Raw genomic sequence first — 24606 nt, forward strand, 5'->3', positions numbered from 1 at the left:
GAAGAGACTAGTTTGCATAACATTTTCTGCAAATGCCTTCATTCTATGAACTATAATACGTGTACATGTACTTGAGGAAATAAGTAAGAGTTTAATTCAGCAACAGCTGATGCTACAAGTGAACAAAAATAGGTTTTTCCCAGTTTGGCCCAGAAGTAACAAGTTGTCGACATCTAGTGTTAATTTTGCGTATTACGGGTGAATACTGGAGTAAAGGATTTCCCCCTGATGCATATCAATAAAAAGGTCAAATATTAGAAAATAAAATCTAAAATTTAGAATACTACAAAGATGTTATTGAAAATAACCATGAGAAAACATACAATTAAAAAAAATATTTGAACGAAAATACTGAAATACAGTATTGTATTAGAGAAATATTTAAAAAAAACAAGTGTTCTACACATAGAGAGCTACAGCAATCCAGCTCATAAATTTTGTTTTTCTTATCTTTGTGTATTTTTGTCCAAGATTATATTTTCCCCCTTATTTAACATTGTGTGTGGATGTTAGCTATTTTTTCGTTGCACCAAACCCTGAAATCATTGCTAAAATTTCTAATGTACTGTATGTATTTAATTTGATTTGTTTTTCTCTTGGTCAAGTGACATTTTTGATTTTTTAAAAAATTATGTTAGTTTCCAATAATTTTGTCTGAACATTTTTCTGTTTATTTTTCTTCCGTATTGTAATTTTTTTTGAAAAAGCTAATTTTACTCATTTCAACAAGGTGGTCACATTAGCACGTAACACTGAATCCATAGCACGATATTTAACACAGGATCCATACAACATATCAATCAAGTGTAACAATCATAACAGAAGCATTTCTTCCTGAATTTGTGATTTTTGAAAATTGAAAGTGATGACAAGACAGTGCAGTCAGTCCAATGTTGTCAAGAATAAACACATATGGAGGATATAACATGATTACGAAAGGGTATTGCTGTCACACAAGGAAAAAAAAACATAATACATTTTAGTACACAAAAAACAGACAACAAGCAGTGTATGAAATGAGCCGGGCGAGGAATCTTGGGTTCCCGCACTAGCCAAAGATACGTCATCAATCCTGCATGTGTAAAAAAGGCGAGCGGGAATGAAAGTACCGTAATCGTGGATGGAAAATGCTGACGTCATCAAACAGATCATCAAACATCCGCTGGCCCATCCCCACCAGGGTTCATATTGTTATCATTATTCAATAATACTGCGTGGGAGGCATCCGGGCCCGACACGAGAACTAATTCCTCATTCTGACCACACAGCGGCCGAGTGGCGGAGACAAAGTCCTAATTGGGTTTCCTGTTGGTGTAATGGGGGTCACTGGAGACGCGCTCGCTTTTCAGGAGGCGGCTTGTTGGTCGGCGCGGCAGCGGCCGTGACGGTAGTAGCGGCGGCGGAGGAGGATTTGGCCGCTGGCTCCCTTTCATCTTGTTTGACGGTTTCCGTGGGAGGTTCAGGCTCTTTTTTCACCTCCACTGTGACACGTATTTCAAAACATGTTACTCATCTTTCAAAATTTCAAGACAACAAAGTTCGATATATTAAGTTTCGAGATCCTACCGGGAATGGGCTTCTCTCCAGGCTTTGGCTGAAATTGCAGAAAGAAGAAAAAATAAAGATAAACACAGCGGTACCTCGACTTCTTTTAAATACTCTGCTGATTACGTGTCTTGAGCTGAGAGCAAAATTTTGAGTTCCAAGCACTCGATGGTGCCAGCGAATTTCACAACAAGGGGCAGTTTGGCAGATCATCAGCAAGCTTCAAAAAGAGGCCAAGTCCTCGCTTCAAGTTTGGCAACATTTGGTGTCAAAAGTACCTGGTAGAAGGTTGGCGGGAACTTTGACCTGAGGTCCAAAAGCAGCGTGTCCACGCGATGTCTCTGGAACAGTGAACCCGGCTCCTCCTTCTTCTTGGATTTTGGTTTATTTTTTTCTGTCAAAACATCATTTCTTGCTCTCGAGTGTTCTTGTGACATATTTAGTGAATTTCGTCTGATCAAAAATGCTTCACCTCTCTCTTCCTGGTCTTTAAAGTGCCACCAGTATCCTTTGGAGGGATGGTAGCGGCAGTAGGACATGGCTTCGTCAAACGCAGACTGGATGCCGTGAACGGCGGAAAGCTGAAATGGTTAATAAACAAACAAATAAATAAGAGACAAGGAACTATGCTGACGTCAGTTGAGAAGTTTAACTTTGACAATAATTTGCAATTTGCCTCCATTTTGTGGCATCCTACTGTCAAGGAGCCGTGTTGAATTGATTTCAAGACTTTCATTCCGACAATAATCGCGCTTCGCCTCCATCCCGTGGCATCTTGGGAGTCAAGGAACTATGTCGATGTGAGTTGAGAAGTTAAATTTAGACAATAAGAGTGATTTGCTTTTATCTTGTGGCATCTTGCTGTCAAGTAACGGTGTTGAAGTGAGTTGAGGAGTTTCATTTCGGCACAAGAAATGCTATGCCGGCATCTGTAAAAAAATTTCATGGGGTGGGTGCGAATTACGACCGGATAGACGCTATTCGGGACGGGGCTTGGGCCTTATCCTCGCCAAAAGTGGAGGGGATTCAGTTGACTGGTTCTCACCGCTCTGGAGCTGATGACCGTGCTGAGGTCCGGGGCTTGATAGACCACTCCGATGATGATGTAGTAGTCAGCCAAGGGAATCACTGGTTGGTGGAAAAACGACACGAGAAGATGGCGGTCGAGTGTCATCGTTAAAGAGAAGACATAAGATAAGCAATCTTTTATTCGACCTGAGAGTAAAAATTCAAGTGTTGCAGCATTAGAAAAACAACAAAATAAATAAATAAACGATGGTCTTTAGATGGTGTTCACCTTGCGTGGGTGACTGTCTCTGTTGCTTACGGATAATGTAGAGAATGGGCTCTTGCGCATGGAGAAGAATGTACTCCACCCCCACCATCTGACTGCAAAGCAAGGTCAGTACAGTCAAACAGCAGTATCACCAACTTTATACAAGATGTTAGTATTGACCGAGAAGATTTTGGTCACCGAAAATTGTACAATTACATACTTGAGATGGTCCAGGCTGAGCCGCTGCATTTTCACCACCTCGTTATTACAAGTGCGGTCATAGAAGGGGTTACTCCTCTCCGAGAAGTAATCGAGTACATTTCCAGGGTTGAGGATGGGCACCAAGCCGCTGTCCACCCAGGATATGCCCAGCAGGTTGTCTGCAATGTCAAACAAAATACATTTAGTAAGATTCAATCCACCCATAAGTGTCATATCATGACTTGCTACAATACAATTGGCAAGACCATTGGAAAGTGACTTTGGAAATAAAATGTAAAACAGGTTATCCGGTTGCCCTCTACACAGGCGCATTTTAAAACACGCCAATAAAAGAATGCACCATTGATGACTACGTTCAGCGTCGATGTTATTAAAGAGCATAAATAGCAGGCTTGAGTAGGAGCGGCTGGTTAGAAAAAAACCCTTGTCTTCCAATTCCAGCCATGAAAATAAAAGCGCTGCTAATGCTAATCGCTAACACTAAAATCTAAAAAACAACAAACGAAGAACAATAATACACTTTCTTAATGCTATTTTTGAAACCGAGATTTAAGTCCTTCGCTCATCTTCTAGTCTCCAAAACACACGCGTGTGTATTCGATTTAAATAACAATGTAACAACTTTCCACTACCTCTGAAATCCACCGACGCCATGACGTAAATAAACGGGCGCACAAAGATGGTGCAAAACGCATTGTCGCTATTTGATGACGTCGTTACAGTCGTGGGGAACTGGGTCTCGATTTGCGGGTGCGTGTGTTTATTTTCTCATATTATATTAATGTTTGTATCCCTTGCAATGCAATAATTGTGTGCTTGTAAATGCATTATTCAAGAAAGAAGGGAAAAAATAACGGGGTCAAGATTATTATGAAGTAAAAACAACAACAAAAAGGGGCGTAAAATTTGAGTCAAATTCAAATAAGTAAATCTCACGTAGTCGCTTGTTTGATTTAACATGACTGCTTTGCGCCCTGAACAAGATGAAAGGGTAGTAAAATCCATCACGAACCCTGACTGTACTGCTAACAATAGCCACATTGTATCCTAGAATTATAGAACTAAACTCAAACAGTATTCCTCCACCTCACAAATTATATTTGCCTGACAACATCCAACTATTTAAAGCCACAGTATCATCCGAAGACATTAAAAGAGGCTTTATATAACTACCGGCTCTATATGTACTCACACTTAACAGCCCTCCCAGGCCTTATAATGTGGTCAGGAGGGACTGTGGAATTTGAGTGACACACCCAAAACACAGCTGAGCTCACTAGCACTGCCAGTGTGGGACACAGCAGCACAGTTGAGTTCAGTGGGTCACGACCCCACAGCTAATAAAAAATGCCAGAGTGTCCCAAGCATGTGCGCATATCGGGGGAAGGGGCCTGAGATAAATGCACCCCGACACGCAGCACCATGATTCATTATGATACCCCCGATTTTGGTGTGATGTCCCCGATCCCCGTTTTACAATAGCCCCGACATTAAATATTTGAAGCAGGGGTGGTTCTAGACCCTGGCAAAAAGAACCACGGAGCGGCTTGTGTGGAAATGTAATACCTAGATTTTGGCCTGTTTTACTGCCACTTCTCCGCTCAGGGCCTTAGACAATTGCCTGGGTTCTCTGTAACGAACAACATGGGAGGAAGTCGTTTGTAAAAATAGTGGTGATGCGGGGGGGCTAATGGTGCATCCACAACCACCCCACCCCGAGATCAACAAATAGAATGGCAATACAGTTAACACGTGCGTATTCGAAGCCCACCACACACAAACAATGACATCATGCTGCAGAAACAATGACATCATAGGCTGTCGGGGATTCATGGCTCTTCTGGTCTCGAGTCTGTTCGATTGCATGACAACTGTGGCAGCTTGGGCAAGATCTGACAAGCCACGAGGAGATGTTTATCTGATTCAGCACGCAAGACTAAAAACAACCTGAAGGCGGATCATTGTTTGCTCCGGTCAAGGTAATTTCCTCAGGAACTACAGCGGTTAACGAATTATCCTATCATGCGAGCATGCAAAACAACAACAAAAAAAAACAACCCAGGAGGGATACACACATTATACATTTAACAACTTTGAGACAGAGCACGTCACTTATTCTTTACATTACACTCTCGTAGATGATGGCTTTTTGGGGGGGGGGGGGGGCTAACATATGGCACGTGTAACATATGCGCTGACTGGCGAAGGATCAACTTGGGATCCCTTGGCTTCTTATTTATAAACCAATGGGCTAGCCGAGCATCACAGGGGGACGCGCAACTACGCACGCGCGCGCACCGACCGTGCGCATCATCCAGCAGCTTCGCTTTGCGCCAGAAGACGGACGCGCAATCTGCGGCACCGACGACGACGAGGAGGAGGAGGAGGAAGAGGAACAGAGGAAGGCTGAGGATGCAGTGAAAAGTCGAGGGAGGAAGATCGATTTTTTAAGATCCATGTCGAAAACGAGCTTGATCCAAGGCGGCGGCCACGACGTCGTTGGCGGCCCCAGGGTGGAGGCGAGCAGAGGCGGCCTCGCGGCTGACAACGGCGGCGGCCCCCCGAGGCTCCAGCCGGGCGCGCAGCCTCCTCCCGGCGGCGGCGGTGGCGGCCGAAGCAGAGATGCCCGCCCCCACCAGCGGCACCATCACCACCACCACCACCACCATCACAACCACCACCACGGAGGAACCTCCGGCGGCACCACCATGCTCAAGCAGCCGTCGCACAGCGAGCCCGCCGACGCCGTGAGGCGGGCGCTGGACTTCAAGTGCCAGGGCACGCAATGCTACAAGGACAAGAAGTACCGCGAGGCCATCGGCAAGTACCACCGAGCGCTGCTGGAGATGAAGGGCTTGTGCCGGGTGTTCGGCGACCCGGACGGCGGAGGCTCCAAATCGTTGCTGGCCGCCATCGGCAAGTCCAGTCCGCTTACCGAGGAGCAGAAGGGGGCCATGGAGAACGCCGAACTCGAGTGCTACAACAGCCTAGCCGGTACACAGCACGACAGTTAACACCGAATTCAACTGCGCGCGAATATACACGAAAATACGACAGTGCACAACATTACATCACGATTCAAACAAAATATGTTCACTCCTAGGCACTACTCTACGCTAACACTACACATTATATTATACTACACTATATTATCCTAAATTACATTGCGTTATTGCACTACAGTAAACTACAGGTGCTGGATGAATTATTTTGCTCCACGTACTGCACTCTGTATCCAGTAATGGTTGTTTTAAAGAGCTCTATAAACACAGCTGAGTACAGTATATCAAATACTCTGCACTACACTATGCTTTGCTCAATTTTACGGAGCACTTAAGGAAAACACACACACAGCTGATACGAAGTGCAGTGAATTAACTCCAACACAAAACACAAACAATCGTCTCATAATAATAGTGACCAGTCCAAGGTCTACGCTAAAGTCAGCTGGGGTAGGCTCCAGCACAGCCGCGACCCGAGTGAGGATAAGCGCGACAGAAGGAGCCTGGATGGCTTTTAGTTCCACATGAACCTCGTCTTATTGAAGCCAATTCCGAAACCCAACATTGTATTTTTGGAAACATCACATCTTTGATGTTTTGTTTTTAAATTTAGACCTATGATATTTTTAGAACCATCAAAGACAGTCTTCCACCAACCCATTGCGTGTTTTTGCAAACAATTGCAATTTAGTCTTCCATGAACCCGTCGTACTTCAATCAAAGACAATCCTGTACAAAAGTCATTTTGTTTTGGGACAAGAGAAGCCACGCAAAGCCACACAGCTTCGGCCCACTAAATCCACTGCGCTACACGATGCTTTTCCCACAACGGGGGAGGAGGGGGGGGGGGAATAGTCCAACGAATCCTGAACGGTTCTTAAGCGCAATGAGTCACGGTGGTCACTGACTTTCCTTCTCCACGACACCCAGCCTGCCTTCTCCAGATGGAGCTGGTCAACTACGAGCGTGTGAAAGAGTACTGTCTGAAGGTGCTGCATAAGGAGGGGAAAAACTTTAAGGCCCTGTACCGCTCGGGCGTGGCCTACTACCACCTGGGGGACTTCCAGAAGGCCCTCTACTACCTGAAGGAGTCACACAAGCAGGAGCCGTCAGGTGAAGCACCTAAGCGAACACCATGGGAATAGTTTTTACTGATCCCCGATACAAATTACTTGGTTGGGGGGCGTGGGGCTTTGTATATTTTATATATATTACAAATCATAATACAATATGAAAATTAACCCCGAAGATGAAATATAAACATGAAACAAACATTCAACCATATTTAAAAGAAACACAGCATTCATAAATAAATAAGTCAAATGAAAAAAAATATATTTACCTTAAATTCCAACATCCACAAAATACAATCTTTGAATCAATAGAATACGGGATACAATAATAAAGAACTTATGAAATTAAAATACAAAAAGTATGAAAACCAAACGAAATATTAAGAGAAGAAAAGTGAAAAATAAGGGTACAAATAATAATAATATCGATCACAAATAATTGAAAAATAGAATACACATTGGAAAACTTAAAAAAATACTAAAATGTAAGAAATAAAATACAGAACTGAAATAAAAAAATAAAACTGAAAAAATATATGGACTTTAATCCATGTATTAAAAAGGGGTTACAAGAGGTCAAAGGATAATTTACATCTGAAAAAAATCCAAACAATAAAAATAATACATAAAATGAACATAAAACAATATATTTAAGTACCCCCCCAAAAAAAAAAAATTGACAACTTAAAATAAAAACTTGAAATGAAGGAGCCTCCTTTGTGCATTTGCATTGCAGACACTAACGTCATCCGCTACATCCAGCTGACGGAAATGAAGATTCGCCGCAGCGCTCAGAGGGAAAAAAAGGACGCCACATAAAAAAAAGAAGACGACGACGACGAGCACAGATGACTTTTCCAACTCCTCGCCACTTCCTGTCCCGCCCCTCACTTGTGTGCCGCCCGGACTTGTCATTGTATAGCAGTAAGGAATGTTCCGATGGGACTTCAAACACTGCCTGTGCACTTTTCAAACATTTAAGTGTACAGATGATTTTTACGTCAATTTTATTTTCCAATCACTGCCAATTCAAACAGGCTGGGGAGGATACACAGAAACAACAAAAATGCAAAAACGTTTGTAGAGGTTTTTTTTTTTGTGCATTCCAGCTGCCCTCCAACGAACAAGTCAATCGAGTACCATGCAACCACGCGACCACAAACTATTCTTACTTTTTCGTCTTGTGCTTTCAAGGAAAATGCATGGGGTTTGTAAAGGCGGAAAAAGCACACCATTTCCACCAGGACTTGAAAAGATACATATCACAAACAAGTGTACATAAAAAAAAATAATAAAAAATTGTTGGTGTTGCACACCCAAAACAAAGCACTTGGATCACATCACGGGATAAAGTACAAGTACCCACTGGATATATCGTATGTATATGTAGTACTCGTTTGTATTGTGAAGATGCCGCAGCGGTGCGAGTGGATCATCTCAACACTTATTTTGTAATTATGATTATTTATACTCTGAAGTGCATAAAAATGCAGACGAGCGCAAACGTGTAAATAATAAAACACCTCAACCAAAGACGGCTGCTGTGCTTTGTCATTGGTCGACGAAACAAGCCACGTTGATGATTTTTAAAAAGGACAATCATGTATTTGCTGCTGACAGTGCTAAAAGGAAAGCAAATTCAAAGTAGTAGAAATGGCGTTGACAGAATAGCCAGTAGAAGGAGAGAAGGAACAGTAGTAGTAGAGGTCATCATAGTTGAGGTTTTTTTTTTTTGTGGGTTATTCATTGGACCCACATTTTTGCGTTCAATGAATAACCCAAAATAGCGTCAGTCCCCTTTTAACCCAAGTTGGGTTATTTTTGACCCAACTGGGTTTTTTTTTGTGTAAACCCCTAAAAACTAGTGCAAAAATTAAGCCAATTTGGGTCAAAAATAGGACCGACCCACAACATGGGTCAGTTTGGTTGTTTTGTCTCAAAAATTGGGTTGTTTCATACAAAACTCAGAAAATTGGGTCAAATGGACCCAACTAGCAGCTCTGTCCAATTTTTGACTCAGCAATTCTTTCGTGTGCAAGTTGGTATCTTAAAAATTACGTTTTTTTTTTTCCCCGAGTGAAAAATAAGAGAAAGGAGACAACAATAGTGAAATGAGTTGAACTCTGTTTTAATGGTGTCACACTCCACTTTCTCTTGGCACCTTTGTTTCGCTTCTTTTGACATCCAGCATTCAGACGGAACAGAGCCTATATCAACTCACTTGGACAGATACGTCGTGCACACACACACACACACACACGGACGTAGTGAGTCACATAGCAGCAAGGGGATCTCAGGTTGACTTTGCGTTACGTGCGACTTTGTAGTAGGGATTCAAGTAAAAAAAAATAAAAATAAAGTAATGAATAGTAATCGCGAACTGGGTGAAATGAAGACAACAGCAAAAATGGAGCATGAGACACTAACAGTTTTTTCCTTGCCAAAAAAAAAGATTTTAAAGTGCATGTATTGTAAAACAAATATTTTTAAATTATAATTGCAAAGTCCAGATTTGAATATTCCATTTTTTTAAAATTATGATTGGATTAACTATATTATTATTAAATTTAAAACATTGGCTTTTTTGGGGGGAGCCTCCATTAAAAACGGTTTAAAAAATATTTTTAATGTGAGTTTCTTTGATTGTTTTAAAGGGCGGCACAGTGGTCGACTGTTTTTTTTTTTAAATAAATAAATCTTTTGGTAAAGAACACAGTCATTTTCCTTTTGAGGTATTGCAATGAGTATATAATTAATGAGTGAATGAATAAATAAACAAACCAATAACACAAAATAAATACCTGAGAGCAAAATAATGAATAGATGGGTTTAAAACCATGAATGCATTCATTCGTACTGCTTAGGCTGCAGTGAATCGGGTCACAAATGAAGGCAAATGCGATCAATGATGAACCAACATGCATTTAAACGCTCCTCATTTGATCTCCGTGGATGATACACGACGCAGAATACATTTTAATATACCGCTACGTATCGGATGTTCCCTTTAATTTTGAATCGGAAACAAACTGCTGGGGGGAGAGTCAGTGAAAGCATCCCACCGAGTCTTTGCTGCGCAGCGGCACAGTGCCATCGCGGCACTGCCCCTCGTCCTGCGTGTCCAGCAGGTTGCGCCCCCTGTAGGTGGAGTAAGGCGTGGGTGCCTCCTCCACGGTGGGTGGCGTCTCCGTGCTGGAGGTGTGCGCCGCCGGAGAGTCGACGCGGCCCCGAGTCTCCGGGCGAAAGGCGTCGCAAGGGGGCCGCGCCGAGGGCCGAGGCCGCGCCAGGATGTCCAAGGTTTTGGGCCGCTCGGGGGCGGAGCGGCGGCGAGGGGTGGGGGGAAACACCACATTGGGGTCCGGAAGGCGGGGGACGGCTGAGGGGTTGTCTGGGAAACCTCGAAAGGTGCCCCCTGGGGGAGTGGGACGAAAAGACTGATGAAGCTAACAGGCTAGTTTTAATTAGAGGGGATTTATGTGGATTAAGGCAGCAATGAATTATTTTCATGATTGATTCCATTTCCATTCCATTATTCAAAAACAGGACATTATTTTAAATTGACAATCGACAAAATGCACGACCATAAAATGAAAATGATTCAATGACTAATTTGGTCAGTGAAAAAAAAAAAAAAAGAAAATGTTGACCGGTGTTTTCTAAAGTAAAAGAAAAGTTTTATTTTGTTGCAACGCATAAATAACTGCGAGGACTACCATAATCTCTGGAATTCGGAAAATTTTGAATGAAAAACAAGGTCTCAATTAATAAATTAATTAACCCAAATGATATGTTGTGTTGTGTTATTTTTGTTATTTTGACTTCAAAATGGCGCCGCGAGAGTGGCTGCCTTTCCAGCAGCTCCTATATTTTGTTCTTCTACTTCTTCCTTTCATAACTTTGCTGCTGTGAATTGGGAATTTCTCCATTGCGAGACTAATAAAGGTTTTCTTATAACGGGTAAATAAATGTGATTAGAATGAGCTAAATATTGCTCTTACCTATGTTCTCCAAGATGGTTTGCTCCGGCAAAGGTTCCAGGTTGTTCTGCGGGCAGCTCTTCCTGATGGCGCCGTCGGACGGCGTGCGTCGCAGGCTCGCGATGCGTGGGCCGGCGGCACTCGATGTGCAGGGTACGTGCGTGGGCGTGAGCGACTGGCGTGGGTTGCGCTTGAAGCTCTCCAGGTGGGTGTTGACCAGAGCGTTGCAGCGGCGCCGCCCGCGCGGCGCCGCCGGCAGCTCGTCGCTATCGGAACGGAGCAGCGAGCGCGTGGAAGAGTCGCGGTCCGGGGACGGGAAGGATGGTGGGATTCGAAGTGGACTGTCGCGGCGGAAGAGTCTGTGCGCGTGGAAGAAAGCGTCCCAGCGCGATTTGACGCCCTCCTCCGGCCGAGCCAGCGTCAGCAAGTTGGAGCCAAGCCCGGCCGCCGCCAGCAGGGCGCCGCAGCCCAGAAGTACCAGGTCCGTGCGCCGACCTCCGCCAGGGCTCTTACGGCTCGGCGTCGCAAGGGGATCCCCGCCGGCTGCTGATTGGTCCCCTTCTTGGTCGGGCGGGCGCAGGTACGTCTGAGCTGGGCCTGCTTCTGAGCCGCTCACGAAGCAGCAGTCTTCATTTTCTAGAAGGCCAAAAAAAATTTACAATTTTTTTTTAAATGACAGAAAAAAATGAAATCACAATTATTTTTCTTGTGTTCATTAAAAATTAAGAATTGCATTTATTTTAAGGCCGTTAAAATATTTTTAAAAGACTAAAGTTGATACGCATGTAAAAATATATCTTTATTTTAAAAGTAGACCAAAAAAAAGCCCAAAACAAAATACCGGTATGGGGCCAGCGGGGCTAACATATTTTTACACTTGCATGACGGTCGTGAATGCTAAAATGTGACGGAGCAGCACCTACCAAGCTCCAGGAGGCTGGGCACTCCCGGCACAGCGGGGCTGTGTCTGGGGGAACGCCGCAAGTTGGGGGCGCTGCAGGAGCGCTGGCGGCTGCCCTCGGCGGCGGGCCTCACGCTGTCGGCAGTCACGTTAGCATTAGCATAGCGCGGGATACTTTTATGCGTTTAATGAAGACCGGCTGGTGTGTGGTCACCTGGCGTCGGCGCTGTGCTCCCGGTGCGGTCCGCACACTCGCGTCCTGCCTTTCTTTCTGGAGCCCCTCCTTTCGACCCCCTCTTCGCCCGCACTGCGAGCCCAGCCGCCGCAGCAGCCCTCCCGCGGGGTGACTTGAGGAGAAGATGAAAGTTGCCGTTGAGCTTTTTGAATCAAAGTCATTTTCCCACAGATTACGAAGAATATATGAGTATTGTTATTATTACCTGGGTGTACGTGCGATTACAGCATGTGGATGTGAACATTGAACAATCTCTCTCGTAATGTTCAATGCCAATTTTTGGGTGCCAGTCTGAGCTCTAGTACAGTATATACAAATGGGACCCGAGTGTAAATCGCAGGGCCAGTCAAAGTGAAACAAAATGTGACTTGTGGTCTGAGAAATACGGCATGTCGTACTCAAATATGGAGATGCAGTGCCAAACTGTTTCTCACCATTTCAATTTTCCTTTAAGGAATGGCTAAAATGACGCCCAGTGATGTACTTGAGCGTCCAGGATGATATATATATATATATATTTTTTTTAAAGGATGATTTGTGTGTATTAACTCATTCACTCCCAAAGACGTTTTTAAACGTCTTTTCAGACTTGGTCTAGAATTGGCTGGTACTGAATGAGTTAAGATCATACGTTGGATGGCTCGGAGGCGAGGGAGCAGCGGGGGGCTGGTGGGAGGGCTGGAGCCACTGCTGAGCAAACTCCTACGGCGGTCATGTGATGGTGATGCCTGCACAGTAATCTTGTGCTGGAAATCTAAAAAAAAAAAAAAAAGCAACAACAACAAACAAAAAACAGGAAGTGCTTTTATTTCCACAATTCAGCATTCCTCGTCTGTCCAGTGTGTGTGGTTCCAATTTGGTAGCAATTGGACAAAATCTCCATCTTTGAAAGATATCCGGCTGTAATTAGGCTTGCCCGCTTGAGACTTCTTTGAGAGTTGAATCATGACAGTCATGTTTACAAAATTTCATGTTTCTAAGCAAAACTGGCTTACGGTCCTGAATTTGTAACATTATACAGGGTGCTAACAAACAAAAATGACCATTTGTAACCAAAATGGCAGACTTCCACCTTGGGCACGGCTGCTTGAGACTTTTTTGGGTGGGTCCACACATGGCAAACATATCTACCAAATTTAGTGTTCCAAAGTGAAACTGGCAATAGGAGCGGATTTTTATTTTTAAACATCAAACCACTTCATACCAAAATGGCAGCCTGTGTGGCTTCGCTGCCTTAAATTAAATAACTGATGTTTTTTTGGTAGGTCTACTAATGATGGACACGCCAACCAAAATATACCTTGCGGTAGGCTTATCCTGTTGCCATCCTTGATTTTCAGGCGGTGGCGCCGGAACTTGCCCTGGCGACGCTCTACGTGCGGCTTGTCGCGGTACAGCTGATGGATGATAATGTTGAGCTCGCGTTCCAGAATGTGGATCTCCCGCTCAGCCAGCTCCTGCTCGCGCCGCCGCAGCGCCTCCTCCTGGCACTTCTGCTGCAGCGCCGCCCGCGTCAGCTCCTCCTCCCACGAACGTAGCTCCTAATGCCAAAGGAACGATTCCTTTGAATCACAGGGGACATGTCATTAGGTACCCCAACCACTTCCTACCTTCTCCTTGGTCCGCAACTGGTCAAACATCTCTTGTATTTCCAGCTTCCAGTCGTCCTGCAGGGAGCAAAAGGACTCGGCCGGCATCTCAAAGAATCCCGACTCTTCAATGGTGGTCAGCCGGTCCAGAATGTTGGCAAAGGGCGGCCGGGAGTGAGGGTCCGAGCTCCAGCACCCTGCGATCGTGACGATTACATCACAGCTAGAGATAACCAACACAACCGGGTGGTCGTGTCTTACCCTAAGCGGCAAAAAACAAAATGGCCTCTTCAAAGTAAAATGGCTGACTACCCCATGCGTCTATTGGTATGGCATGATGCGAAGTGAAACTGGATTTTGGGGTTGAATTTTATTTTGAATTCAAGAGGACGCTACTGGGCCTAAATAGCTACGATACACCAAAATGGCAGACTCCATGTGTATTTACAGGCAGGCTTTTTTGTGGATCTACTCATGATAAACACCCCTCCAAATATTTCACATTATGAAGTGAAATTGGCTTGGAGGGCAATTGTGGAAGATGCTACAGATCCACAATGACCACTTCAAACTAAAATGGCAAAGTTCCCGTGTCATTTTCGGACATGGCTTCTTTTTTTGTGGGTCTATGCGTAACACACATGGCAAACAAATTTCTCGGTGCTATGGTAAATGAAACTGGCACTGGGGTTTGAATTTTCAGTTTTCAGTCAAGAGGGTGCTACAGATCAGCAAAGGCGATTTCAAAACAAACGGAAAGACTGCCTCAGGCTTCTTGAGACAATTTTGTGGGGTCTACTACTCCTAATAGTCATGCCAACCAAATTTCACAGCGCTAAGTGAAACAGACTTTAGGGGGCTGAATTTTCTTTTTCAATTCTAAAGGACACCCTGAGCCAAAATGTCTGCTTCAAAACAAAATGGAAGGTTTCTTATCTTTTTGAGGCATTTGTCTTGAGATTGTTTTGTGGGTCTTCACATGACAGACAGACATGCCTATTAAATTTGCTAAGTCAACTGGCCGAGCGTGATCGCATCTCACCTTCCATGAGGCGCGCAAAGGGTTCAGGACACGTGGAGGGGATGGGTAAGGCCAGCTTGTTCATGGCCACTCCGTAAGCCACCGCCAGTCCGTCGATGCCCCGGAACGGCACTTCTCCCGTCAGCAACTCCCACAGCAGCACGCCGTAACTGCGAGAGCAAAATCCACAAGCATATTTCATGACACAGAGTTCAGAAAAGTCATTTTGCAGCTTTGATGGCGGCAGATCGTAAGGTGATCGGAACCGATTCGACACGCCCACTCAACGCTGTCAACGACTCAAACTTTGCACCACCTGCCAATCTCAGAGGACTCGAGGAATAAACTGCTTTCATTTATTTTGGGAGAAACTCCTCAGCATTGCGGAATCAGAATTGTGCTTTGTTCGTATTTCATGGAGGATGACGATGTCACTGTAAACTTTCACACATGCTACAAATACATTTGTGGACTGTAAGAGACACACCGACACATGCACACACACATCCATGGACGTGGATTGAACAAAAACAAAACAAAACAGAGTATATAACGATATACTGTTTGTAAAAGAATTGAGAACGAGCCGGCTTTATTTGGGCTGTTCGGTTCCCCCCCGCAGTGCTGGCTATCCAACCGTGAAGTTGCTCGGCGTCACCATGGAGGTGAACACAATTTTTCCTCCAAGGGGAACCGGCCGTCGCCCTCCCGTGCACAATTCGGCCGACGGATCACTGAATTTTAACAGAGCCGACACAAGGAAGAGACACGGTGGCCACAAGACGCTTACACGATCAGAACATTTTCTATTTTTCATGAGCCTGCTGAGAAAATACACTTATACACAAATATAATTGCTTCTTGGAATGAATGAAAAACTGGAGTACCCGAGAAAACCCACACAAGCAAGGGGAGAACATGCAAACTCCACACAGGAAGGCCGAAGCTGGAATTGAACACACGACCTCTGCACTGTGAGGTCAACACGCTAACCACTTGCCCACCAGGCCAAAATAACACATTATATATTATATATATTTTTTTTAAAAACGAATGAGGATTGAAATCTAATGATTGAACGAAGTCTGAAAATGTTACTATTGACGTTTCTATTTTTCTTTTTAGATTGGTGGATGGGGGGGAATCAACGACTGAAAGATGGTTGGCGAGTTGGGTAAAAACACATTCCATTTTGGAAAATGGTATTGCACTCACTGCACTAACAATAAAAATAAAAAATAAGACAATAATAAGAATAATAATAGTACATAATCTGAACACATCAATGATAATATTTGAGTGTGAACCTTCTCCATTAACCACGCATTCATTGTGCAAAAAAAAAAAAATACAGTATATATATATATATACACACACACACATATATATCTCAATAAAAATCCCTGTCGCTAGATGGGAACTTGCATCCCCCGCCAAACTATTTTTTCGGGACGTTTTGTAGACGTTTTTCTCATGTGCTTTTGAAACCCCCCCCCCCCCTGGCTCTCTTGCCCACCTCCACACGTCGCTACCCTTGGAGAAAGTGGAAGAGCGGATGACTTCGGGCGCCATCCACGCGTAGGTGCCCGCCGCGCTCATCTTGGTGGTGCGCTGCCACTCGCGCGCCAGCCCAAAGTCTGTGATCTTCAATGTCTTGTTGCTCAGGTCATCCTTCTCGAGCCTCTCCAGGATGAGGACTGGGGGGGGGTGTGGGGTGGGAGAGGCATGACGAGGTGCGTGGGGGGGGGGGGGGGTGATTTGGATATTGGGTGGGTTTGCGCATGTCGGCGAAAGCAAAGGGGGATTCCGATTTTAAAATAATCATAAAAAAAAAAATCAAATCAAATCAATTGTAAAATGAAGCGGGAAACACAAATATGGAGGGTGAAAAACGGATCGAAGGAGATTTTGTGGGAGAACGAGGTTCGGAGTAGAAGAGCAGAGAACAAACAAACAAGAAGTTGTGAGATACAAGCTGCGTTCGGAATGGACCGGTAAATTGAGAGCTTCGCCTTTTGGCTCGGGTGCTTCTTTACCACGACAGACGGATACAAAGTCCGCATCGCAGCAGACGCCGCACGGATCCGCCTGTCGATCTCCCGTTCTTTCCTGCCCTCCCTCGTGAACAAGACCCCCAAGAGGACCATAGTTTCAGACAAGACTCTAGCCTGACAAAATGAATCTTCGCCCCCTCACTTTGATTCCCTGGTCCCAAGATGCCACATTTTCTATCATTCTTATTGAATCAGTATCTAGGCGAGTCTATCGATTAAAGTTGATGAGTAAAATTTAAAAAACGTTTTTTTCTTTTTAAATCATCATTATGTCAGTGTCGCATAAACATCCATTTTTTTTTGCGGTTTGTGATTTGCTGTTATTTTTAGGGGAACCTATCCTTCATTATGGGTTAATCCAACTCATTGATGTAACATGGATTCATGATTGCGTATATGCTCGATGCCCGGGGTGGTTAATGAGGATCCCTGTTTATGGAAGTGCTTTGCCTCTCTCTTGTCGGTGAGCCCTGGGATTTTTCTAAATATCTGCCTTGACTCAATAAATGTTGGGAAAAACAGCACATGAAATTAAATTAAAATTTAATTAAAATAATTAAAAATCCTACCGTTGCTGGACTTGAGGTCTCTGTGAATGATTGTGACGATGGCCTGGTCATGCAGGTAGCGCATTCCTCGGGCGACCTGCACCGCCCAGTCCACCAGGGCACAGGGCGGCACACGCTTGCCTGCCAGCACCCGGTTGAGGGCGCCTCCACGGGCATACTCCATCACCAGGCACAGATTGGGCAGGCTTAGGCAAACGCCCAGCAGTGCCATAACGTTGGCGTGCTCCAGCATGGCGAAGAGCTTGGCCTCCTGCCGCACGCTGGCCAACGTCTGCTCCTCGTCCTCGTCGGGATCCTGCCGCGCCGCCTTCACCGCTACCTCGGCGCCGCGCCACACCGCCCGGTACACCTTTCCGAAGCCACCCACACCAATGATCTCCTCCAGGGCTAGCTCAGAGAAGTCTATCTCCAGGACTGAGGATGGAGGAAATCAACAACTGTTATAAAAACGTCAATTACAAATACAGTCACGCTTAGGCTTGAAAATTTCCAGTAAATTTCTGTTCAGTTCCCAGTGAAATGCCGTGTACAAGTACAGCTGTGGAATTTGGGAAAAACTGCATTTCAAATTTCCATGGGAATTGTTGAAATTGGTTGGGGATTAAAATTAAGGGAAATTAAAATGAAATTTTTCAACATCAATTCAAAATAGCTCCAGCCCCCCTTGCCCATAGACAAGGGCCTTACGCTATCTTGACAGCACAATTTTGGGGGCACTTGCAACACACACGCAAAAGAAAGATAAATGTAATTATTTGTTTATTTTACTCAGATAAGTTCCAATAAATCCCCCGAATGCCCATGGAACATTTCCAACCTTGGTTACGCTCCCAGGGGGACGCCCTCCTCCTCCAGCAGACGCTCATGAATATTTCAGGTAGTGCGCAAAAGTAGGCCGGCAGAGGAGAAACACATCAGCCCAAACAAGCCATGCCCACATCTAGGCCTTGTTATTGTCTTGGCATTTCTGGAGCATTTATATTAAATCAAATCATCTGTACATCATACGTTTAGACCATGTTTCAAATGCTATTCAAGTATTGGGGTATACTGTACTTTAGGCTATATTTTGGGTTTAAATATAAATACAGGCAATTGTACACATTTTTGGAGTGGGGGGTGTTTACTATTTCCAAATTTGTGTGATTCGAGGCAGGTCCCTGTCCCTAACTCACATAAACAGCACTCACAGTATTCTTTATCCTCTGAAAGGACCTGAGCCATCTAAATTGACGTCTGACGTCTACAGTATGTACAGTATATCGACACTGTATTTGTCTTATACCGCCCCTAGGTGGCCAAAGCGGGCAGCAACATAATTCATGTTTTCTTAATTTTATTTAATCATGTCATTACTATTTGTTGGTACGAAGTGCAATGTCATTGGGGACGAATTTCTCCTTTAAAATGTGTCATGGATTATTGGGATTTCGATTCATTTCAGAAAGATGACCTGAGATACTCGTACAGCTTTTGAATCAAAGTCTCAAGGCACCACTGCACACAGATAACCACAACAGCGCATCAAGGAATGAAAGTAAATGTATCCATTTTGTTACACTCGTATCAACCATTAATGTTGATATGCTCTACATATCATTATTTGGAACATTTGTCGTTGTTATCAACATTTTAAACGATGGCAAAGCACAATGGACTACTCACGGTGCAAAGGTGTCACTTCCTGCGACGAGGCGGCCCGCCTCTTCTCCGGCACGCCCCTGCTGACATAGTTGCAGGGGAAAATGCCCACCCGGTCGGCCACCACGCCGGTCCACCAGCCCTCGTCCCCGGACACCAGCGAATCCTTGGACAGCACCGCCACGAGGTCCCCACGGCGGAGATTCAGCTCGTCATCCGCCGTCGCCTCGTAGTCGAACACGGCCGTCCAGCAGCCGGCAGGTGCAGTCTCCGGCTCGACGCCCTTTTCCTCGTCCTCCTCTTCCGGCGTGGGCCAGCGGAAAATATCTGGTTCATCCGAGGACGGGACACCCGGCCCGGGGCTCGACCTGTGCTCCGCCGAAGCCGCTTTGGGGGAGACATCCATGGAGGTGGTCCATGGGGCGGCCCGGAGCCCAGCGGCAGGGGCAGGCGCATTCACCTGGCAGCTAGCTAGCTAACTTAAATCGCGGTTAATCCCGCGCGCGCACTTCAGATCGCGCGTCTGAGATGCATTGTGGGTAAAACACGTCATCATTATTGTGTCTCCAACTAAGCATAAAAAAACACAAAAAGTCACAATCATCGCTTGCGGCGAGCCGCCGTCGGCTGCGTCAACACGCGTAACTATCCTGGCCTCCTATTGGTGCGCGTCAGGAAGCCGGTCAGCCCCCGCCCTATGACATGACGTCACATCGGATCCAAGACTGTCCAAACAAAAAGAAAAAGTCACATTCATTTTTCATCAGTTTCACAGACGAAGTTTGCATCACTATGACAATTTATTTTAATTGAAGTAGATTTTTATTTAAGTTTGACGTATAAAATTGGATTTTACCATTAGTGGCATGATGTAAATTAGCTGAATTATGATATAATACAACACATTTTGGGAAACAGGCAAATAGTTCAAGTTTTAATTTCACACTTGACGATTTGCATAAAAACATGAAAATGTCACTGACAAAAATATGATGGGTGATAAAATAAGGAAGAAAAAGAAGATGATTTGCTTGTTTCTTGTGAACCAGAAAGCTGATTTTATTCCACAGTAGAGCTCAAAAGAAAACACAGAATCTCAAAAACCACTTTGGAAAATTGATATTTTTTTTACTCCGTTTTTTTTTCTTGTGAAATTTGACATCTCATGGCGGGCCTGGGAAAACTATTAAAACGTACCCCACCCCGCGCCAAACATTGTCCCTTTTTACAAAAGACCTTAAAAGTGAAACACCCACAAAGTCCAGTGAGGGCCCTAGAAAGTCACGTGACTGATTTTTTTTACCTTTAAAAAAAATCCACGACATATCCTGGCACAGATTTAAAAAACACAAATAAGTCAAGGCAGAGAGAAAAAAAACGTCAATGTTATCAGTTTCAGGGACGTAGAAACAATTAACAAAAAAAAGATCAAATGTGGCTTCAAGAAGTGCGTGAACTTTGTTTCATGTATGTACAGTAGCATTTCCGATTGAAGAGGAAGAAAAGACACACAAAAAGCATCCTCAGGGGATAAATAGTGTCCCCGCACTTGTATTCTATCTCCTGTTTACAGTGGAATCTTCAAAGTCTGGACTTCTCTGGTTTTGCTTTTTCTTTGGCTTTTTTTTTTGGGGGTGGGGGGTTCCCTTTGTTAATGGGGAGTGTCCAAACGCATAAGTGTATCATTGAGTACAAAAAAAGAGAACAAATTAATTTGAATCGGCAATCTGATTTATGAGAAGAAAGACATTTTCAGGCCATATCACCCTTTATTACACAGCATATTATACCTAAAATGTCACTAACAACATCTGTAGACTTATGAAATGATTTGTGGACAGCATATGAGGGGTTTTTTTTTCTTCCTTGAATTTATAAATGATTTGGACATGTTCCACTTTGGAGGTTCCACTGTATATTCAACAAATTCTGTCTTGGTGAGTGGTTTAAATTGGCGTCAATCAGTATTCAGCAATTGAGCTCTCCGTAGAAGCTGGGAATCAAAATGGGAAGGCAGTGGATAAGCAGCAGTGATGTTACTTTTTACATTTTTCATAATACAAAAAAAGTGATACCATTAAATAATATTCATATTAAAAGTATGAAATATTAAGGTACTGGTTAAGTAGTGGTGTGATTACAGTTGTGACTTTACCGTTCACACTTTTTATAATAAGATAAAATAATTGGTAAGTTTTTGGTTATATTGTGATGTTCAGTGTTACCTTACAGACTTTAAAAAATAAGTAACCATTTTTTTAAATGAATGGTAACTTACTGCTAACTTTATAATAAAATAAATGGCAAGGTACTGGCTAAGTAGTGGTGGTTTTATTACGAAAGTGAAGCTACTTTCCACACTTTCTGTAATCAAAAAATACAATGAAAAATAATTTTAAAGAATAATTTTAACTAATTAACAAATTAAAGATATTTAGGTCTGTTCTCTTTCTGTAAATAAATAAAATAGTATTCACAAAATGTTGATTAAATAATAATTTGTTGAAATAGTTCTTTCGTTACTTTGCATGAAATGACGAGGGGGAGTCACTCGCCATCGTTTTTTTTTCAGGTCGTTTGCTGACCCCAAGTGGCAGAAAAAAGAATGCAGATTTTTAAAAATACTTTTTTTTTTTAAAAGGGGGGCCATTTTCACATCAATTGTTCTTGGTTGCAAAGTGCTCCATACATCGAAGTCTACAGCAAAGTGCAATCGAAGGAAACATTAGAAAAATACCTTTCTGAATGTATCCTCTGTATCTCTGCTGGCAACACTTCTTTCATTCTTCTTCTTTTTGATTGAAAAAGGTGTGAAAGTTGGCGTGAGACGGAGATGAGTCCACTCATGACTAAAATAGGCATGATTCTTAAAAAGGTCAAGACATCGTTCCGGTATGGAATCGCATCCCTTGTTTCTTGCATGAGCGCACTTGAATGGTGAAAATATACAGAAAATCATTAAATCTATCATATTTTTATACTGATATAGAGATAATATGGAAGTCGTGTTCCATAACTGTCTGTGGTTGTGACTTCTGCAGCACAAAAAAGATAAATAAAAATAAACTCAGACTCCCTTCTGCATCTGGTTTTGCTATTATTTTGTTCTTTTTTTTTTTTTTTTTGCAGTTTTATCGCCAAAATACTTTTCTTTAAAAAAAAGTGTCGCTCCAGGTCATGGTGTTGAGAAAAATAGATTTTCTCCAGAGGTGTAAGACTGCAGTTACCTCCTTCTGGTGGAATGCTGGACCCCGTTCCTTGGCATTTTCTGGGCAATCCCCCGGGAGGTCTGCGCAGGGTGGGCAGCACCGCCTTCCGTGTAAGCCCAGCGGAAGGGCTTGAAGTGTGTGTGTGTGTGTGTGTGTGGGCGGGGGGCTGGCGTGAGAGACAAGGGCGTGGTTGGAAGTCATACCGTGCCTCTCGTGGTCCTTCTCGGATGAATTCCTGTCCATCTAAAAGCCTTCTATATGACAGTAGGCCTCCAGGCTGGAGAAGAGGATGTAGAGGAACCACAGGCTGAAGAAGAAGCCCGACGTGGCCAGTCTGTGCCCGCGGGGCCCGCCCAGCTCGCCCCCGATATGCGCCCGCCGCCGGTACAGCAGCGCCGTGACGGCCAGGAAGGCGAAGATGGTGAAGAGCGTGACGGAGAAAGCCAGCGAGCCGGCCTCCACCACGAAGGGCTTTCCCTTGTTATGCCAGTAGATAGCGGCCACCGACCACGCCAGGCCGATGCCGAGGAACACGTTGACGGCGTTGCTGCCGGTCACGTTGCCGATGGAGGCGTCGGCGTACGTGTCCTGCACCGCCGCCACCTTGCTGGCGAACGTGTCTGTGGACCGAGAAGGACAATTTCGGAAAAATATTGTAGTAGCGATTTGTTTTCCTCATTATTGCAATGGTGATTTATTATGCCATTTTTTTCAAGGTCCTCTTTCCATGTATTTTTGAACAAACGCAAGTAATCACGATATCAGATTTATGATGTTTTTGGTCTTATGGGTTGGTGTCCACTTAATAAAGACAAATGCACCATGATTTGAAAATTCCATTCTACGACACTGCAATGTCGAATTAGACTAGATATCGTTGATATAGAAGCTAGCTGGCTATCGATAGCCAGCTAGCTAGACAGATTGTTTCATGGATTTATTCATTTTGACCCAACCTTTGGGGTTCAATGATTAAACCAAAAGTTGGTCCCTTTTTGTCACGTATATAGAGTTAATTTTAAGCCATTTTTGACTCAACTGTTTTTAGTGTACATAGATAGCTAGACTCCAAAGTCAGTAAAAATAAATAACTAAATATAATACATTGTGTCAAAAAGGGAGATGCATTTTTGGGGTCATTCAATCGACCCCAAAAATTTGAATTACTCAGAAAACAACCCACTGTTGTTTTACATGTTTATTCATTTCAACCCATCTTTTTGGGGTTAAATCAATAACTCCAACAGTTGGGTTGGTCCCCTTTTCACCCATATTGGGTTATTTTTGACCCTACTGCGAAGAGACAGATAGGAGTCGGACAATATGTCCATGTTGTGCACGTATCCTGACCTGGCACGGAGGTCCCAAGTGCCACAAAGACGACGGCGGTGACCGAGTCCTTGAGGCCGATGGTGCAGCCAAAGTGCGACGCTAGGTCGCCGATGATGGCGGTGAGCAGGCCGATGATGACGATGGACACCACGAAGCACGCCCAGCCGTTCAGGTAGTCGGTGGGTGGCACGCAGGCGAACAAAACCTTCCAGAACACGGTCAGGAAGTGCATGACGTAGTCGAAGCACGACGGCAGACGCTCCTCGCCCGCGTCATCCTCGTCCTCGTCTGGGAATGTGCGATGAGAAAAGGGTGGGAATAGAAAGGACAACGGGGAGGAGATAAGGACAAGGGTAAGGAAAAAAATGGACTTAGTATCCAATTTGACGATGGAGCCACCTTCATTCGGAAAACAAAATTATATATATCAGGATTGGTTTATGTGATATTTTAGTGGCGGTGGACCAGTGCCATTGTGAGTTACATGGCTAGTATTATTAGACAAAAGCGGTTAGCTCGTGTGCTAGCTGGTGGCTAGCGTCTTTTAACACGATGTGGAAAGTCCTTCGTCGATTCCAGCCACCGGAGGCTCCAAGTGGATCTAAACGTATTTTTGAAGCTCAAACATGTACGGATGTGTAGGCGTAAGAAAGATGCTAAAAAAATAGCTTTCATTTTCCAGGTTGTAGTCATGGTGCTTGATGGACAGTTGAGAGGTTTTTCATGATTTGGACGCTTCAATTCAGACACTTGAATACACTCTTGCCCGCACCCAAAATGAAACTACTTTACTACTTTTGGAATTAATTAAAAGGCCACTCAAAGTGCATCGACGCTACAGCTCATTAAAACATCAAGGTTAGCATTGTCCAAAGACTTTTGTCTGGTCACTCGTTGCAATCTCCGAGTGAAAAGTGTCACCTCGGGATGTCGTTAGGTGCAAGAAGCCCGAGCAAGCAA

At 44.1% G+C, this 24606-nt stretch overlaps 4 protein-coding genes and 1 long non-coding RNA gene across 8 annotated transcripts in view; 2 read left to right on the forward strand and 3 right to left on the reverse strand.

Moving 5' to 3' along the window:
* Positions 1-645: 645 nt before the first annotated feature.
* On the reverse strand, positions 646-5168 carry med6 (mediator complex subunit 6). 3 transcript variants are annotated; one of them, XM_086127926.1, is made up of 8 exons: positions 4610-5168; positions 3042-3201; positions 2843-2934; positions 2591-2673; positions 2018-2126; positions 1824-1939; positions 1567-1594; positions 646-1481 (listed from the first exon to the last, which is right to left on the reverse strand). In XM_086127926.1, exons 2-8 carry the CDS (start codon positions 3068-3070, stop codon positions 1324-1326), a joined length of 615 nt encoding a protein of 204 aa, XP_085984052.1. In that variant the 5' UTR covers positions 3071-3201; positions 4610-5168; the 3' UTR covers positions 646-1323. The 3 variants fall into 3 exon arrangements, with proteins under 3 accessions (XP_085984052.1, XP_085984051.1, XP_085984053.1); XM_086127925.1 differs by lacking the exon at positions 4610-5168 and adding an exon at positions 3676-3743 and having other exon boundaries at positions 2873-2934; XM_086127927.1 differs by lacking the exon at positions 4610-5168 and adding an exon at positions 3676-3719.
* Positions 5169-5213: 45 nt separating this feature from the next.
* ttc9 (tetratricopeptide repeat domain 9) lies at positions 5214-8651 on the forward strand. The gene is made up of 3 exons (XM_086127924.1): positions 5214-6037; positions 6976-7158; positions 7855-8651. Exons 1-3 carry the CDS (start codon positions 5500-5502, stop codon positions 7935-7937), a joined length of 804 nt encoding a protein of 267 aa, XP_085984050.1. The 5' UTR covers positions 5214-5499; the 3' UTR covers positions 7938-8651.
* A 579-nt stretch (positions 8652-9230) lies between these two features.
* map3k9 (mitogen-activated protein kinase kinase kinase 9) lies at positions 9231-19749 on the reverse strand. Of its 2 annotated transcripts, none has more exons than XM_086126721.1 (11): positions 19130-19749; positions 17465-17878; positions 16358-16538; positions 14863-15011; positions 13842-14017; positions 13532-13772; positions 12863-12985; positions 12211-12343; positions 12019-12131; positions 11117-11731; positions 9231-10530 (listed from the first exon to the last, which is right to left on the reverse strand). In XM_086126721.1, exons 1-11 carry the CDS (start codon positions 19509-19511, stop codon positions 10163-10165), a joined length of 2895 nt encoding a protein of 964 aa, XP_085982847.1. In that variant the 5' UTR covers positions 19512-19749; the 3' UTR covers positions 9231-10162. The 2 variants fall into 2 exon arrangements, with proteins under 2 accessions (XP_085982847.1, XP_085982848.1); XM_086126722.1 differs by lacking the exon at positions 19130-19749 and adding an exon at positions 18282-18712.
* On the forward strand, positions 11527-14134 carry LOC147196531 (uncharacterized). The gene is made up of 3 exons (XR_015102624.1): positions 11527-11675; positions 13572-13821; positions 13887-14134. It is a non-coding gene; the product is annotated as an uncharacterized LOC147196531 (long non-coding RNA).
* Positions 19750-20026: 277 nt separating the features above from the next.
* Positions 20027-24606, reverse strand: part of slc8a3 (solute carrier family 8 member 3) — a 35098-nt gene continuing 30518 nt past the window's right edge. Inside the window, exons 6-7 of the mRNA XM_086126723.1 lie at positions 23665-23934; positions 20027-22934 (exon numbers count right to left, since the gene is read on the reverse strand). Of these exons, the coding sequence (XP_085982849.1) occupies positions 22558-22934; positions 23665-23934 (647 nt within the window). The 3' untranslated portion in view covers positions 20027-22557. The remainder of the gene's footprint in view (positions 22935-23664; positions 23935-24606) is intronic.

This window comes from Hippocampus guttulatus, chromosome 13 (assembly GCF_054856545.1).
Source record: "Hippocampus guttulatus isolate MCC_2025c chromosome 13, RoL_Hgut_1.0, whole genome shotgun sequence".
Taxonomy (NCBI): Eukaryota; Metazoa; Chordata; class Actinopteri; order Syngnathiformes; family Syngnathidae; genus Hippocampus; species Hippocampus guttulatus.

Bases quoted from the DNA above. Each gene is read 5' to 3' on its own strand.
- map3k9 (XM_086126721.1), bottom strand. From the start codon at position 19,511: ATGGATGTCTCCCCCAAAGCGGCTTCGGCGGAGCACAGGTCGAGCCCC. The intron at 16,539-17,464 runs GTAGGATTTTTA...ACCCCCCCCCAG, and splicing joins AGACCTCAAGTCCAGCAACG to TCCTCATCCTGGAGAGGCTC. The intron at 10,531-11,116 runs GTAAGAGCAATA...CCACTCCCCCAG, and splicing joins AACCATCTTGGAGAACATAG to GGGGCACCTTTCGAGGTTTC.
- med6 (XM_086127927.1), bottom strand. From the start codon at position 3,697: ATGGCGTCGGTGGATTTCAGAG. The intron at 1,595-1,823 runs GTACTTTTGACA...CTGCAATTTCAG, and splicing joins TCCCGCCAACCTTCTACCAG to CCAAAGCCTGGAGAGAAGCC. The intron at 1,482-1,566 runs GTAGGATCTCGA...TACGTGTCACAG, and splicing joins TGGAGAGAAGCCCATTCCCG to TGGAGGTGAAAAAAGAGCCT.
- ttc9 (XM_086127924.1), top strand. From the start codon at position 5,500: ATGTCGAAAACGAGCTTGATCCAAGGCGGCGGCCACGACGTCGTTGGC. The intron at 6,038-6,975 runs GTACACAGCACG...CACGACACCCAG, and splicing joins GTGCTACAACAGCCTAGCCG to CCTGCCTTCTCCAGATGGAG. The intron at 7,159-7,854 runs GTGAAGCACCTA...TTTGCATTGCAG, and splicing joins ACACAAGCAGGAGCCGTCAG to ACACTAACGTCATCCGCTAC.